At 43.3% G+C, this 17192-nt stretch overlaps 1 protein-coding gene across 14 annotated transcripts in view; it reads left to right on the forward strand.

Annotated features, from left to right (window-relative positions):
* The window catches only part of RBFOX2 (RNA binding fox-1 homolog 2), a 175648-nt gene that overhangs the window by 73064 nt on the left and 85392 nt on the right, over positions 1 to 17192 (forward strand). The window contains exon 1 of one of the 14 annotated variants that reach the window (XM_053404798.1): positions 6309 to 6588. The exons of the other annotated variants lie outside the window; for them this stretch is intronic. Coding sequence (XP_053260773.1) covers positions 6562 to 6588 — 27 coding nt within the window. The 5' untranslated portion in view covers positions 6309 to 6561. Of the gene's footprint in view, positions 1 to 6308; positions 6589 to 17192 lie in introns of those variants that run through there. 14 annotated transcript variants of the gene reach the window in all.

Genomic DNA, 17192 nt, shown 5'->3' on the forward strand with positions numbered 1-17192 from the left:
GTTAAGGTTAATATTATTCCACATGTTGTAAACAATGTAGACTGTGATTCCACAAACCCACATGTTGGTTTGGGAGAAATAAATCTATGCTGTCGCTATCCTAGTCTACCTGAAGGCCAAGCAAGAGGTTCAGAGTTGCCCTTAAAATTGCAGTTTATGATGAAAGTGGGGTGATTTAGCCTTGCTATAACTGTAATAGACCCACATGCTTTGCATGAAGGAAGGGCTTGGGAATGCAGACACAATAACTTCCTTGAGCTTACCTAAGCTAAGGACACCCCACCTCTGCAATGATGAATTCTCAGGATGAACCTATCTGGGATCAGGTCATTTCTATACAGTATTGGTACACAAGGATTTGTTTGGGATATCAAAAATTGGTTAAGAAACCGCCAAATTTAATCAAATAGGAGTTTGTATTGCGACCAGTTGGGGAAATTTCCCATCTCCTTACAAGATGTACTACAGGCAGCTAAGAAACATGGATTAATGTAGCCTTTAGTTCTCCATATACTTAGCTTGCATTCCATTATTCTTTCTGCTCGCAGAACATGAAATCTTGGCACTTACACATTACTTTTATGGTGACAGTTGTTCTCCAATGATAGAAATTTAAAACCTCTCTCTTCCCGCCCCCAGTTGTAGACTAATGAGTCACAGATATCTAGGCCTTGCCATTCATTACTAAAAAGAATTACCTGTACTGTAGTCAGAGACATACTTGTGCTATTTTTGACAGATTTAAATTTTATACAGAAGCCGATACATTAAACATAAGTACTCCATCTTCCTTCTCTTCCTTTCCCCTCTGTGGGTGGGCAATGTTGTAATATGGGGGTGGAGATGGTGAAGATAACAGATGGTTGTAACTTTTGTAAAGCATTGTTAATCACAGTCAAATAGGGAAAAAACAGCCTTTCTTGAAGACCCAGATATTATGTTAATTCCATATTCTGTTGTTCCATCCAAGTGGCTACTTTTGAGGGAAACACATGGCTTTTAATTAGCCGAATCTATGTATCGGAGAGACATTGAAACAATAAATTTAGTCAGTATAGCCTAATAGTGTGTAATAGACTGAGCTAGGAATCAGTCCCTGGCTCATCCCTCACTTCTGCCATAAACTTGGTAAGTAGCATTAGGCAAGCTGGAGATAGAAGAGACCTGGTGTCAGTGGGTGACATCTTTGGGCTGTTGGCCCTGCTGGAAATCCTGTTTTGGGTCCTCTTTTCTCTCATTCTTCTGATGAGCATCAGGTGGCAGTCATTGCAGTTGCCCACCATGCTGAATAATGCTGTGCTGCATCATGGAGAATTAGTGTTGTTTCCCCATTGCTCATTGGAAGAAGCAGTGCTTGTTAAGCCTGCCTACCTATCCCCTATCTGGTGTGAACCAAGTGAGCTACCAGAGGGAAGGCCATTGACATTATCCTGTTCTCTGGTTGTTATGGGGACACTCTTGCTTCTAAGGACTGTCCCTTTTCTCTTCCACTTCCTGGGTGTGAGACTCAGAGAGGGATGTGGAGACAGTTGCTTCATGGGCAGAGGGATGTTGAGTTGGAAAGGAGGAGAGTGGAAAAGTAGAGAAGAAAGATGAGACTGAGAGAAGGAGGGTGGCTGTGGAAGGGAAAGCCCTTTGGGGGAACTGTCACACAGTGACAGGATTTCAGAGAAAGAGAGAAGGGTGCCCACCCACCACAGGCTCTTCCATGGCATGACCAGCAAGTGACCCCCAACAGACTTACAGCCAATTGAATGTGACCCTCCAAAGAAGAAGTTTCCCATCCCTGGTCTAAGGAATAGATCTATCCCAAAGGGAGTGTTAGCTGCATGGCAGATACTAGGGCAGTGAAATTGGTGGTCTTGCTCTTTTTGTCGTTATACATTGGACAACAAATTTTTTTATTAAAGGATTGGTAGGAAAGGGGAGTGGCTTTGAACATGTGAACATAGAAAGAGTGAGTGTGAAAGCTGAGTTGCCTTAGTTCAACATACTGGTGTGTCTTTTTAAAGGTGTGAGGGAGCAAAGCAATTAACAGGATGCTATGCCCTTGGATATTTTTGGTGCTCAGTTGATGGCCTTTACCACTCAACCCCCCACCCACCACAAACCCTGCATCTTGTGAGTTTCTTTTCCCAAGCTTGAGTATAAAAATTGCTTCCACCTTGCTTGTTTTTTACTTGTGAATTATCTAGCATAGTGCTAAAAGCTACTATAGATTTATATACTTTGACAGAATAAGCACACACGTCAAGGCTGCCTGTTCAGATGCAGGCTTTTCTTTAGGATACATGCTATTCATCTTTTGAACAGATGAAGGCAGAGTTGTGATGTGTAGGGTCCCCCCCCCCAAGAAACAATTATTTATAGAGACAATCTGAATTTTACCTCCCAGTGTGAATCACATCACCTTTGTAGAATTGACTCTGTGGTTCTTTCCCCCTAAATTTGTTGTTGTTTAGTCGTTTAATCGTGTCTGACTCTTCGTAACCCCATGGACCAGAGCATGCCAGGGCCTAAATATTGTGTTTTACCAACAGGTCCCGTGCAGCAGGTTTCATGCTAGTATTTTTGCCACCGTTATCTGTAACTCCATAACTTTCAGACTAGATTAAAATTCATGGGGTTACCTTTTAATAATGCACTTTCATTGGAGTTTGAGTCTGAGTATGTTTGCTCGTTAGGCAGAGCTGAAAATAGAATATATCTCAGAGAGCACTGCTGTTGATGGAACTTGCACAGCACTATCCATTCACATCACCATGAGAGGCATCTCTTCAGTGAAGGTGTTGTAGAACCTTTTGATTTAATGAAGCGTGTGCTTGTCTTCTTCCGCCACTACGTACTGGTTTCCCTCCAAAATGGCCTCGGCCGATCCTGTGGATGTAGTTCTCACAGGGTCATTAAAACAAAAAGAGATTGTGAAGAGCTCCAAAAGGACCTCTTCAGGCTGAGAGGTGGATGGGAAGTAATATAGCAAAGGCAAATGCAGTTCAATGCAAACAAGTGCAATATTATGCATTTTGGCACACACAAAAATTAATCTTAATTTCACATGGGGTTTGAACTGGTGGTGATAAGACCCTGGGGTTGTAGCAGATAGCTCAATGAAGATGTCAACTACCGCGGTGTGTGGTAGCTCTGAAAAAGGCTAATTCCATGCTTGGGATCATTAGGAAAGGAACTGAAAATAAAACTGCTGATATAATTCTATTATAAAAAATATATCGTTCAACTGCTTTTGGAATACTGTGTGTAATTCTGGTCACCTCACTTCAAAAAGGATATCGTAGAATTGGAAAAGTTTAAGAAAAGGGCAACCAAAATTATTCCTCTATGAGGAAAGGTTGCAGCATTCGGGACTTTTTAGTGCAGAGAAAAGGCGAGCAAGAGTTGACACAATAGGAGTTTATAAAAAGAGAAAGAGGAGAGAGAAAACTTATTCTCCTTCTCTTATAACACTGCAACATATATGGCCGTCATTGGAATGTTGGAAGTGTCAGGGCAGATACAACGAAGTAGTTCACACAGTTCATGGTTAACCTATGAAACATGTGGCGGCAGCAGTGGCCACCAGCTTGGATGGCTTTAAAAGAGGATTAGACAAATTCATGGAGGAGAAGGTTATCAATGGCTACTAGCTGTGCTCTGCCTTTATGGTCGGAGACGGTAATGTTTCTGAATACCAGTTTCTGGGAACTGCAGGAGGGGAGAGGGCTCTTGTGTTCACTTCCTGCTTGCAGGTTTCCCACTGATGTTGGCCACTGTGGGAACAGGATGCTGGACTAGATGGAGGCAGGGTGGGGCAGAAAAAAAACATGAACAGAGCAGAATGGCTTCCTAACTGCTTGGCTGCAGCAGCAGCCATGCTGCAAGCACACACATTATGGGGCATTTGTCTCTCCACCCCTGTCCCCCCCCCCCAATAGTAAAGGTAAAGGTACCCCTGCCCGTACAGGCCAGTCTTGCCAGACTCTGGGGTTGTGCGCCCATCTCACTCAAGAGGCCGGGGGCCAGCGCTGTCCGAAGACACTTCCGGGTCACGTGGCCAGCGTGACATCGCTGCTCTGGCGAGCCAGAGCCGCACACGGAAACGCCGTTTACCTTCCCGCTAGAAAGCGGTCCCTATTTATCTACTTGCACCCAGGGGTGCTTTCGAACTGCTAGGTTGGCAGGCGCTGGGACCGAGCAACGGGAGCGCACCCCGCCGCGGGGATTCGAACCGCCGACCTTTCGATCGGCAAGCCCTAGGCGCTGAGGCTTTTACCCACAGCACCACCCCCCAATACCTAATCATAAATTGCAGGAGCAAGTACAAAGAATGCAGGAGGAGCCATGTGGAGGAGCCAGCTTGTGGTTTACATGCTGAATGCCCCTGATTTGAATCCAGGGCCCATCTACAAACTACAACAGGAGGGAATTGTGCCCGCCACCATCCATATATTCAGGCACACCTCAGCTGGTCAGCAGGACTGTTTCATGGACCGATAGCCTGATCACTGCATGAGCCAACTAGCACTTTTGGCCCTTTCCCCCTGACCTTAGTATTTCTCCTCTGGTGGTGAAGCTGATCTTGTGTCCTACTGCCTTGCTACACTTGGCGTTCACTTCTAATGTTTCTTGCTTGCCTGGGTGGAGGATAGAAGGGGCAAAGTGTAGAAACCAGCCCACTGTACAAAAGGTATAATTTGCATTTCTTTGTTCCATCTACTTTTCCTTTGGCCCCACCTATTGGTGGCATATGGTCCCTGGAAAGTTGTGGCCCTTCAGGATGAAAAATGTTCCCCACCCCTGGACTAACTAGACAGTGCTCTCATCCAAGGAAGGAGCATAAATGTAAAATGGTAGTATGTACAGCATTTCTGTTGGTTGCATTTGCCACTATTTGGAGCCGATTTCTAGCATCTGTAATGCCTTTTCCTACTTCTTTCTGCTGGTATTACAATATGTGGTTGCTCTGCATGTCATTATTCCATAGTTGTAGGAAATGGTGGTGGTGTGGTGCAGCCTGAGGTTTTGATACTGTACATTAAACTAGGCGGAAAGCAGATATATGAGGGGTGTGTGTGTGTGTGTGTGCGCACACCACACAAAAAAGAGTATTTTTCTGCTTCCTCTACTGAAAAAACGGTGTTTGGATGAGAGTCCCACAGATTGCATATGCATCAGCTTTGTTTTTTAAAATAAATTTTCATTACTTTTGCCCTGTTTGAGCTCCAGTGTTCATAATATGAGCTGCTTTTTAAAAAATAAAATAAAATTAATAAAAAACTTTTTTGAAAAAAGAACCAGGATTCCCTCTGGGGATGTGCGCATATATCAAGTTACTAGGGTAACTGTAATTCTGGATCTAATACATAATCAGATACGCAGTATTTTTTTCCATGGAGCCAAATAAACACAAAAGAGCACGAGAATACAAATTATTATTTATTAAATTTCTATACCGCACTTCATCCAAAGATCACAGGGTGCTGTACAACATAAAAACACAAAAAAACCTGTGGTGGGATGCTGTCTTTGTATATTTACAATTCTGATTTAATATATTTTTTTAATTGAATGCTACCAACCGAGCTCTAACAGTATGGTGGCATATAAATGTAAGCAAAGAAAGCAGAAGCCACAGTCAGGCATCTTCTTGGGGGAGCCCTGTAGCCATGTTCATTTCAGCATCAAAAACTATATTGGATAAACCAAAACCACACCAAGCAAAACCATATTTTCCGGGGCGTTTGCTTCCTTTCAGATTTAAGCGCGCTCTCTCTCTCCCCCACATTGGCAGTTCTCTTTCTCTGTTTATTAATATCACTGGGCTGGAAGAAGCTCTGCCTTGAGAGAAGAGAAAAAAGCAGCAAAGCCAACCGCCCTAATGGGCGCCGAGTTCAGTTAGGGTTTCATCTAGGACGACATTGCCCGTGTCCAAGGTGCGCGGAGGTGACATTGCAGGTATTCCTTTTGTGTAGAAGAGAGTTCCGCCCGCCATGTGCAAGCGTGCAAACCCGGGCAGCTGGAAGGGCTTGGAGCTCTTTTGTTACCCGGAGCTGTGCTGTCTACGCCTCCGTGAGTGGATCGAGGCTCTGGCGCCCGCCCGCGCTTCCACCGCGGCCCGAGTAATCCTATACCCGTAGGCGCGCAGAGCTCGGAAAGAGGATGCCAGCAGTATCCCAGAGGCCCCTCTGCTTGACTCCGAACTGGCTCTGCAAGCGTCCAGGCGGGGACGGGGGACGGGGAGGAGGAGGAGGCGGGCCTTGGCTCTGATTAATTACCTTAGGCATTCGGGGGAGGGACTTCCAGCCGCCATCTGGCTGAGATATGGGAGGGAGCTGCGGAGAGGGCGGGCGGGGGAGAGACAGCCAGAGAGGAAGAGAAAAGAAAGGAAGAAACACGAGAGAAGAAAGGGAGGAAAACCAGGATCAAGGGGAACCCCCCGCTCCCTCTGGGTCGCCATTCGGAGACGGGGCGCAAAGCAAATAGGCAAAGGGTTCTGCCACAGCCCCACCTGGCGGAAGGGTCTTTCTTTCCCCTTTCTCCAACACCTCCCTCCCCCCGTTTTGGTTTATGGAGAAAAAGAAAATGGTCACTCAGGTAAGGCTGCGTTTCTGTGGTGCTGCTGCCTGCGCCGCGGCCCCTGCCATCCCCGCACAACTCCGAGCACGGGGAAACGGGAGTGTCTTGCAGCGGCTTCGCCTCCTGCAGGGGGGGGGAAGAGCAAAAAAAATAAAATAAAAAATGGTGCCTTCTTATAACGTTCACTCTAAGCTGCGGGAAGATTGCCGTACATGGGAGAGAGTGAGTGTGTGTATGTATGTGTGCGCGCAGCCATCCCTGTTCATTCTGCTCCATAGCAAATTCCTGTTTCCTGTGCTGTGCAGCTGCAGCTCAGGAAAGACCCTGTGGGGATTTGTCTACCTCTTTGTCTTGGCTTGGAGGGGGAGGGGGGGAGAGGGACTGCAGAGGTACGGAGGGCTTTGCTACCAAATTGCAATGGCACGAGGGGCTTCCTTCTCCCTAGGGTCCTGGTGCAGTTTGCATGAGGCTACTAGAGGATTGGATTCTGAGTTTCTTTTCAGAATGAATCGCTTCCATGCTGGCATGCGTTCCTTTCTTGAATCAATAATACTAGGTTTGGGGTATTTTTTTGTTTGTTTATTTATTCATTTGTTCATTCTTGCTCTTAGCAGCTTAGGTTTCCTCCGGGAACCAACTAATGATATGTAGCAGTATGTAGTGGCCATAGTGCGATATGATCCTTGAGGTTCATTCTGTTTTACTCATCAAATCTACCTTCTCTTAACACCCCACCCCCTGCATAGCAGCGGTGCAGTGGGGGGCATACGCAGGTCTTCTTGCAGGTTTGGCTGAACCTGCATTTTAATGACTTCTCTGGGACAAACAAAGGTAAACACCCCCCACCCCAACCATTTCCCCAGGTGTCTTGTCTAAGCTGAATGCTCTCCAAGCTGTGAGGTATGTTTCAGCTAGGCATAGACACAGGAAGGCAGCTGCCTATAGCGTTGGCACTGAAGGCAGGTGAGGATTTCTCAGGGAATTTGCCCAGTGTTGAAGAGCAGTCATTTTTCCTGCTCAGCAGGGGATGTTATCTGATGCTGCTTGTCATTTAGAGCCTTGGCGAGTGGGAAGGAGGTATTTTTTGTTTTTAAAGAAAGCATGGAAATCTCCCAAGTTGACATAGAAAGGTAGTATAGGAATTAAGAGAATTCAACAAAGGGGGGGGGCAGTAAACAGAGGAGGTCAGGAAGCAACATCATTAGAGCCAGACTTCTTTACTGTTTGCAGTTATATAATGCCCTGCAGTGCCATGCAGAGATGGGTACCTTTGGGGGGGATATTCCCAAGGCAAATTTTTTTAGTAAACTTTTAATCATAAATTTGATACATTCTTTGGAATCTTGCATCATTTGACATGTAACTTTTGTAACATCACACATATATGCATCACTGTTATTTAAAATTAAATCTCTGTTAAGCTTTGATGAGATCATGCATGACCGACTTCAGGGAGCACTGTATTCCAGATGACTGGCTCAGAAGGAGGTTGCTACAAGCCTGGTACCAGCTTGACTTCTTCAGCCCTCAGACTTGCATTGATTTTAGTGGTTCAAAGGCCGGAATATCTAGCCATTCATGGGCCCATTGCAGCTCTTCCTCTTTACTACAGACTCTCATTACTGTATTTATAATCTTTTTAAAAAATCCAGGATACTTGTATTGGGACAAATAACAGTTTCAAGGGATTCTCTGGGACAGGCTTCCTCCACCTGCTGTACTCCAGATATTTTGGACTACAACTCCCATCAGCCCCAGTCAGCATGATTATGGAGACTAGGGCTGATGAGCCTAAAGCATTTTGGCAACACCACATTCGGGAGGCTGCCCAGCAACATCATCCAAAGGCCTTCTCGGTATTTTTGTTGTTAGATTTTTTTCTTTTCAGTGTAGCTCGTGTTCTTATATAATAAGCATTGTTAGGCATATGAAACCTGGTGTGTGCTTTATTTAATGTGTGTTTAGCTCCCCCCCCCCCCACATAGGCATTGTGCAGTGTATGTATGGTTCCACATTTGTATAGCTGCTTTTCGTAGGTCTGAACTCATGATTAACATATAGAACTGTCCATGAAATCCTGGAGTAAAGATAGGCATATGTTGATATTCTTGTCATGTGCACAGAAAGTGAAAAGGCTTATAAGCTTATCAAGGAAGCTTAGAGGAGTCCCACATGCATAGGCTGAGGAAAGTCTGTTCTGTTTGTCCTAGAGAAAAGAGAGAAGGAAGTAGAAGCTGATATTAAGACTCAAGAAAGGCCATTCTTAACTAGCCTTGGCTTTGTGACCCTAACCTTAGTGTACATAACAGGGGCATGGAACCTATAGTCCTCCACATATTTCTGGACTACAACTCGCATCATCCCTGAGCATTGGCCATGCTGGCTGGGGCAAATGGGAGTCTAGGACCACAGTATACAATATATAATTTCCAATTTGGTTTTGAACGTTTGTGCCATATTTATACTTTAATTGCACAAACAACCTGATAAATATAATGTTTATCTGTAATCCCACATTAAGAAAGCAGTGTTTTGGTTGAATGAGTTAGCATGGCTGCATGAGAGAATGGACTTCCTTGGTTCATCCAAGGTGCTTTTTTTTTAACCTTTAGGACAGCTTTCCCCAACATGATACTCTCCAGATGTTTTGGACTATAGTTCCCATCATCCCTGTCCATGATGACTGGATTTGATGGGCTTTGTAGTTCCAATCAACTGGAGGGCACTGTGCTGCAAAAAAGCTTTAAGGTGGCATTATGGAATAATTCCTGAAGGTGCACACATTCTTGTAATCCAGACTTTGGCTGTTGTATTCAGAACTGCTGATCACAAGTCATGTCTCTATGGGGCTTCGTTACATCAATTGCTTTTGGAGTCTCTTGAATGCATCAGTTGCTGGAGCCTCATGTACACAAGCATTTTTGGTTAGTATTATGACACCAGCTAGATTGGCTCTTTTCAGAGTATGTTTCCACGAGCAAGAACCAAATTAGTTGCTCTAACCATATTAGTTGCTCTAATTACTTTGGTGAATGGGATAAGCTTCTGCGTCCAAATATGTTCAGATACTTTTTTTTTTTTTTTGGTAAGAGAATAGTACCATTTGCCCAACATATTGGTGGTGTACTACTGCTGGTATAAACAGTCTCTTCTGGGGATGTGTGCTCCAGTGGGAGAGGATGGAGTGAGTGCCTCTTGGTTCACTCCTGTACAATATGGTCATATGTCTAAGACTAGATTGAGAGGCAGTAGGGAAGTGTTACAGAATCTGCCACATGCACTCGAAACCGACAATTTAATTTGTATTTCTGCATGTACAGTGTGTTAATGTATAAGTACACTTCATCAGTGAAGTACCATTAAAATAGATGCAGAGAACTGAAGTTGGTACTAAAATAGCATTTGTTGGCTGGAATGCTTTAAAAATAAGAGCCCCATGTTTCTAATTATGTGTGAAACCTTCGTCACAAAAGTGCCCCAGATTTGTTCCTTAGGCCTCATTTAGGTGAATTTAGCCTGAACTCAGCCCAGATAGTCCTGCAGATGAAATGGAAAGTGGAGAGAGAGGGAATTATATATGTTAAAGGAGTTTCCTTTTTTTGGCTATACTTTGAAATTACTAGCGTCTGGAGAACAAAAACGCCCTCCCTTTCTTTCTTGGACAGCCCAGTGCCTTGCTGGCGTTTTATTCAGTATCTGTTTCCAATCAGAGATGAGAAAGAGGGGGTAGGTACTGTACTGAGCTTCCAGGAGAACGGAAAAGGGTGTGCTGCCCCTTTAAAGCTGTTCAGCAAGCCCATGTGGCAGTAGCCCGTTCTGGAGTGTGTTCCTGTGCAATGAATCACTCATTCCATTGTCTGCTCCCCCTCCCCTCCTGCTTGGAGAAATGGAGTCTTTCACCTGGGCTCCTGCCTGCTTACAGTCCCTACTCTTTAGGTAGGGGGAGGGGATGCTCCCTGTAATTAAAAGCAGACGGGGGAGAGCTGCTGCTCCTTTCAAAGCTATGCCGTGCTGAATGAGCCGCAAGCTGGGGAGTGGCACTTCTGCCCTTCCTGGTGGGGAAGAGGTAGTAGCATTCCAAGAGGGTAGGGCGGCTGGCATTTCTCTTTTCTGGAAGTTCAGGATCTCCTTGAAGGATTATTTGTCTCCATTTTGTAAGCCCTCTGAAATGATTTGACTCCATTCTGTCAGCGGCACCCCCCCCCCAGCTCTCCACCCCCATTCTTGGGGTAGGGTGGTGGGGGCTCCAGCTAGCACCGTTTATGTTGGCATGTGCTCGACTAGCTGCGCTGTGCCCAGAACTCAGAGAGGTGTTGGTTTTATGGATTTCAGACTCGCTCCGGTTTTTTGGTGGGTTTTTTTTTTAAACGAACCAGCAGCTGCTTCATATTTTCCAACCATTCTCTCCCCCCCTTTCCTTTGCTTCCCCCTCCATTATAACCCGTTCCTTGCCAGGCCCCACGCCAGCCTGTGACAAACAACTGTAGCCAGACACTGCAATCCCAGCCTGCTTTTTATAAAAGCACGAATGGAGGAGTTCCTTAAATGGAGATTTGATTTAAATCTGAGCAGCGTTCTGCTTGGCAGTGTTCTGATTCATTAGAGGCTGTGTGTGCTTACCATCCCTCCATCTTCTCCCTTGCCCATATCTGTTTTATGATCTTTCCCTGCTCACCCTAGTCATAGCCAGGCCAGTGAATGCATCTTTGTTAACCTTACAATGGGATTAGGGTGGGTGCTGTATGTAGAATGGGGACAGTTGCAAGGGTGATGGTTACCTTGTACTAACCATAAGCATTCTCTTATATGAAATTATCTCCTTTGTTTATACTTAAAATGCACACATTCAAGACAGCTGCTGCTCCTCCCCTTGCAATATGTTGCAGGATTATTCTCATTCTCTGCCTGCCAACACTACAAGTAATGTATTATATGCTTCTCTTATTCTTTCCCCCTTCTATAAGTTTCCCCTTATATCTGCTAACACTCTCAAGCACTTTCCTGTGTTACAGTTCACCTTTTATGGGTTATCCACTTGAAATAAGGCCTTTCCTGATGCAGTTTCATTTTCCTCCCTTGTTTTGATGGCAGAATTCACACTAATCTGCTTCCTTCTCAGTAAAGATTGTCACTGTCAAACCATCTCATTGTCTGAGTTTGACCTTCAGTCGACTTTACCAGTGGTCCCTGGCATGGCATAGGGTTTTGCTAAAAGTTAATTGGTGCTATAGCGTGTGGCATGCATTGTTTTGAACCATCTGGGTTTATATCTATTCCATGTGCTACAGGGCTCCCTTGTGTAGACAACGTTGCCCCCCTTTTCTTCTTGTTACACTAGATCTTCCTAATGATCATACTAGTTTGACTTCATCTTTTAGAAATGTTTAGATATTGTGGTTAAGTGCAGGCGATTGACTTAATAACTTAAATTCAAACAATCCAGCTGATTTCGGAGAAGTGTAATAAAGGCATACTTGTGCTGCTGGGAAAAACCCATACCTGCAGGCCACTTTTCTAAGAGGAAATGAACAATAGCACCCTTGCCTGAAATGTAGGGATATATTAAAACCTGTTAATTGCAGCTTGAAGAAAACTACTTACAGGTGGCCTAGGCATGCCAGATCCTAGAGGGAATCCTTGAAATCCCTCCTTACTGGGGATTTTTAAACTGGTCTGGATCTGGACAGATTGTTTTATGCCCTTGTTGCTCCATAGTATCAGGAAGTCGGAAGCTGCTTTTAATGAGCCTAAGCTGGGAAGTTGTATAAAGGGGAATCTGATACACCAGTGCCATTTGCTCAAATCTGTGTCCCAAGAATAAGCCGTAGCAATTTAATAGATTTCTAGTTGTGGAAATATGGTAGCTTAGAAAGATAGAGCTCAGGACTGGGGATTGGTAGATCAGGGTTCTATTTCTGGCTGTTTCGCTGGAAAGTCTATTGCAGCCATTAGATTAATACTGTTGCAAACATGTAAAGTATTGGTTCGATATCCTTTGAAGAAGAGGTCCCAACATGATTTATTAGCTTAATGGACTGTGGAGAGTTGGCCAGAGTCATTTACAGATAAAGGCACATGATGGCTCCCTGTGGAAGCGCATCTTCTGGCTATACTGATAAAAGCATGAGTTCTTCATGATGGCTGAGATTACAGTGAATTAATACTGTGCATCTTCTAATTGGAAAGCTTGGCCTGCTTGTGAGAAAAGTAATTGGAGGACATGATATGTATATGTGGGCATTTCTGACCAATAGGGAGCTGATCTGCTGTCAGCTGCAGCTGCTTCCTTCTTCCTCTCCAGCTTCTATGCTTTTTTTGCCATTTCTTTCTATTTGCCTGGTTGCTTCAATATATTTTCATCTTAAAAAAAGAAAAAGAGAAATGTGTATGTGCCAAGGTCACCCAAATTGTCTAAGTCAAGTTGACTTTAGTTGACTCTGTAAATTAAGAAGTGTGGAATTATTACTCTGCCCCCGCAGTTTCTGTGGCGTTACCATACATTGAATGCACCCTTTCAAGCATAATATTTGCACTGACATTCCCAGAAGCTGCTTTTTAAAATGGATGCAGAGTTCTTCAAGCTGCTGAACTCTTTGTTAATACCAAGTATTCTGACTGAATGGGAGTAAATCATAGAATGTAAACCTGTGCCTGGAAAATCACCCCCTTCTCCACTTGTCAAACACAGCCCTTTTCTCCCCTAAAACGTTTCCCTCCAAATTTCTTCAGCAAAGCCACTACAGTCTTACCTCCCACATCTTTTACTTTGGTGAACCTTCCCCCATTCTCACTGCTACCCTGAGGGATGCTGTGGTTTTCTAGCCAAGCCATATACACCCAAGTCATGATGTTCACGCAAGATGACAGGAGCTGCATTAGGAGTGCAGAATTACTTCCCAGGCTGTATGAGCTAGTTGCACCTTATGAGTTGTTATTGCAGGGTCAAACATTCCCTGGTGTGGGAATTAAGGGTTTTCTAACCCTGCCACAAGCAATTGTTTAATTGTTTTTCCTTTCTCTGGGTTCTCTTTAAAGTGCATAATGACCCTATACTGGTTGATCTTGCTGGTGTCATGTCTGCAGGGAGAATGGACTCTGTCAGCTGAGTTATTAGTTCTGGCTTAGTTATGCTCTTCCTTGGCTTAGTTAGGCTTTGCTGTATCAGCTAGAGAACACTGACCTGCTCTACTCAAACTTGAAATAATAATCCTTCTTAACTTGCAAAAGAATCCATTATACGGTAGCCACAGAATACAACATTAGTTATTTAAAAACTAGAGAGTGTATAGGAAGGCTATGGTTTAGTCTGCAATACAAAGGTGACACCAACATTCCCCAATCTGGTGCCTGCAAAATGATATGGACTACAAATCCCATCAGCCTCAGCTAGCACAGCGTTGAGGAAACCGTACACAGAAACTTAGTGACTGCTTCACAACAATTGGTTTCTGTAGCTCAGGTGATGGAGCATGAGACTCTTAATCTCAGGGTTGTGGGTTTGAGCCCCACATTGGGCAAAATATTTCTGCACTGCAGAGGGTTGGACTAGATGACCCTTGTAGTTCCTTCCAATTCTACAATTCTTTGGTTTTTTTCTTCAATATCTGCCACAACCTGATAATGTGCAGGGCGTGATGTGAGACATACTTGGGAGTAAGTTTGTGCACATGCATGTGTGTTCAGTGCACTTTTTATAAAAAGAAGTCTTTGTATATTTTATGGAATGCTAAGTCCTTTCCAGTGTTTCTGACAAATCACTTTAAGAAGCATGTCAAGTCAAGATCAGTAATCTATTGTGGATTGATAGTGAGAGTATTTTTTTTTAATCCTATGATGACAGTAACAAGATTCTGCTTTAGAGACCGTATTCACATATAGATTTTTGGTCTGCAGCAACTATCTTTGGTTGACTTTATTTTTGTTGGAGTTTTGGGGCACTTGGAGGGTTTAGTGAGTCTATTTAGTTATTTACAATTCAGTTAAAACATTTTAATCAACTATATAGGTTCTCTTGATGGGTAAGCAGATTTTAAAGCATTTTAAAATATTTTTTAATAGCATTGCTTATAAAAACTGCAGTTAAGAACCATTTTAAAAGAGGTAAATCCCTCATCTATTATGATGCCTTCTGTGACATATCATCTAAAAACAAATTTCTTAGACCTGTTGTTTTTCTCACGTGCAGAATTAATTAATTAATTGACTTCAACTCACAAAACTAATCAACTAAGATTTATGTAATCATTATACAGTCCCTGTTATTGTTTTGCTTGTACAGGGTAGACTGAACCATTGTTTTAGCCAGTTTTGCTTCAGTTTCTAATCACCACACCTCCTACATCAAAAAGTACAATTCTTAGCACTTTTCATTCTCCTGTCTTGCATCAAAACTGGACGTAACACAGGTAAATAAGAATAAATTGGGTTAAAAAATCTGTCAGCTGTAAGGTGCCCTTTCCTCAGAGTCTGGGTGGCAGCTTCTTAATACAGAGGTAGCACATAATCTAAGGAAAGGGAACTGGCACATGGATTCAGGTCTCATTTTGTATGCAGTAGAGATGCACCTATGTAGATTCAAAGGTGAGAGTGGGAGAAGGGAGCAAAGGGGATGATCGCATAACCAGATCGCAAGGTGATTCTGATGAGAAGAGGAGAGGAAAAACATTAGCGCAGTTAATGGGAACTTGAAAGAGATGTAGGGGAAGAATGACAGAATCAGTACAAAGACTCTACCAGCATAGAAAGAGGTGATTTTAATATTAGCACTGTGTGAGAGTGTCATTGCACCTATATATGTTGTCCTTGAAAATTTACTGAAGCCATAATCACACATAGCATTAGTAGTGTAGTAATCCCACCCCTGTTGAGTTCTCTTGCACTGGTAAAGTATTTATATAAATATTGGACCCATGTGGGCAGGGACAACAACATGAATGTGATATGCATGTGTGGCAGTACATGGAGACCCAATTGTTCCCTCTTTGTTGTACCATCCATAGTCCCAAGTCCTCAAAGAGCATTCTTCTGGTCTACACAGCTGTGGTTGCTCCCCTGAATGCTCATCAGAAAGCCAGGTCTCCACAGTGTTAGAAACTCAGATTTATAAGCTAGGTGCCAAACAACACCTTAAATCTAGGTTACAGTCGCCACAATGGAATTTCTGTTCTCTAGGGGGTTAGACTAGATGACTCTCGGGGTTCCTTCCAATGCTGTGATTCTATGATCCCAACTACATTGCTTGATTTTAGCTTGTTCTTACAACAGTTCACATGTCCTGGTATGCAATAAGGAGAAACAAACACAGTGGAAATTGAAATTGTATTAACCATGAACTAAGACAAAAGTTTTTAAACTGTCGCTAATTTGTAACACTGTGCACAAAGGGCACATGAATTGTCATGTGCCGGTATGAGTACTTGTATACACACATGGAAAACAGCTTGCTTCCTATATATTAAAATATATATTTTATTAGGCTTGCAATCCTTCTAGACTGTTCCCTACATTTCAGTTGGTCCATGACAATCTCCTAATGAATATCACTGGTGCAGATGTGGCTATTTAATCAAATTTAAATGAACAATGTGCAGAAAGTATGTGTTTTTCATATGTGTATGTGTGTATACATGTGTATCTTTACCTCTTTTAAGATTTAGTACAATAAGAAGCAGAAGGTCAGAAAAATAATAACAGATATCAAATCATAGCATGACTCTCTCTTTCCACATCAACACTTTTTTAGGACTGCTTCAAACATCACAGCTGTTCTATGTGGTTAGCAGTGACACGTGAGAAATTGCGTGCAAACTACATAAAGAATACCATATGTGATTCCACTATTGGCTGTGGCTTTCCAGAGTTGGAAATGTAGCAAAATAAATGCATGTGTGATCATTGCGTGGAACAGTTGGCATGTAGCTTGCATGCAAGTTCTTAAGCAGAAGTGCTTATCCTGTAGGAGTTAATGTCTGAAGAAACTCTGGGAGAATGGGAAATTAGGGGTGAAGATTTAACTCTCTGATTTGGGGGTTTAAGGTACAAACTGGGAAGAAGGCTACAAATAGAAGACCATTTTCCAAACCCTCAAGAGTAGAAGAGCAGGAAGCCAGGGGTGTGTGTTTTTCAGCACACAGTGCTGTTCTTTTTCTTTTTATTGGTAACAGGCAGTCAAAAAGTATAGAGCAGTTGTTGAGGTTGATGTGATGCAGATGATGGGAAGGAAAATGGCCCCAGAATGCAGACAATGACACTGTTTTTGAAAATCATACTGAGTTTTCCTCACTGGAATGAAATGTTTCTGTTTTTGTGTGAGAGAATGAATCTTTCTTGAGAGTCTTAGAATTCTCAGAGTGTTAGGTACTGATGGGCTAAAGAGATAAGAGCTATAGCTAGATGATAGGTGGAGACAGTGCAACAGCAGTTTCTTTTTGTTTTCTTCCCCATAGATAAGGAAGCCTATTAGTCCTTTTGTAAACTAAACTCCAGTGCAGAAATAGTGCAGCTCTGATGCGGGGACTAAAATTACTTTGCTCCAATATAAATTATATGCACATCTGGCAAAAAAAGAATTCAACAAGAGGCTTAAGTTGGGAGGACCCTGAGGAATAACCTGAGTGGGATGG

This window comes from Podarcis raffonei, chromosome 10, assembly GCF_027172205.1.
Source record: "Podarcis raffonei isolate rPodRaf1 chromosome 10, rPodRaf1.pri, whole genome shotgun sequence".
NCBI lineage: Eukaryota > Metazoa > Chordata > Lepidosauria > Squamata > Lacertidae > Podarcis > Podarcis raffonei.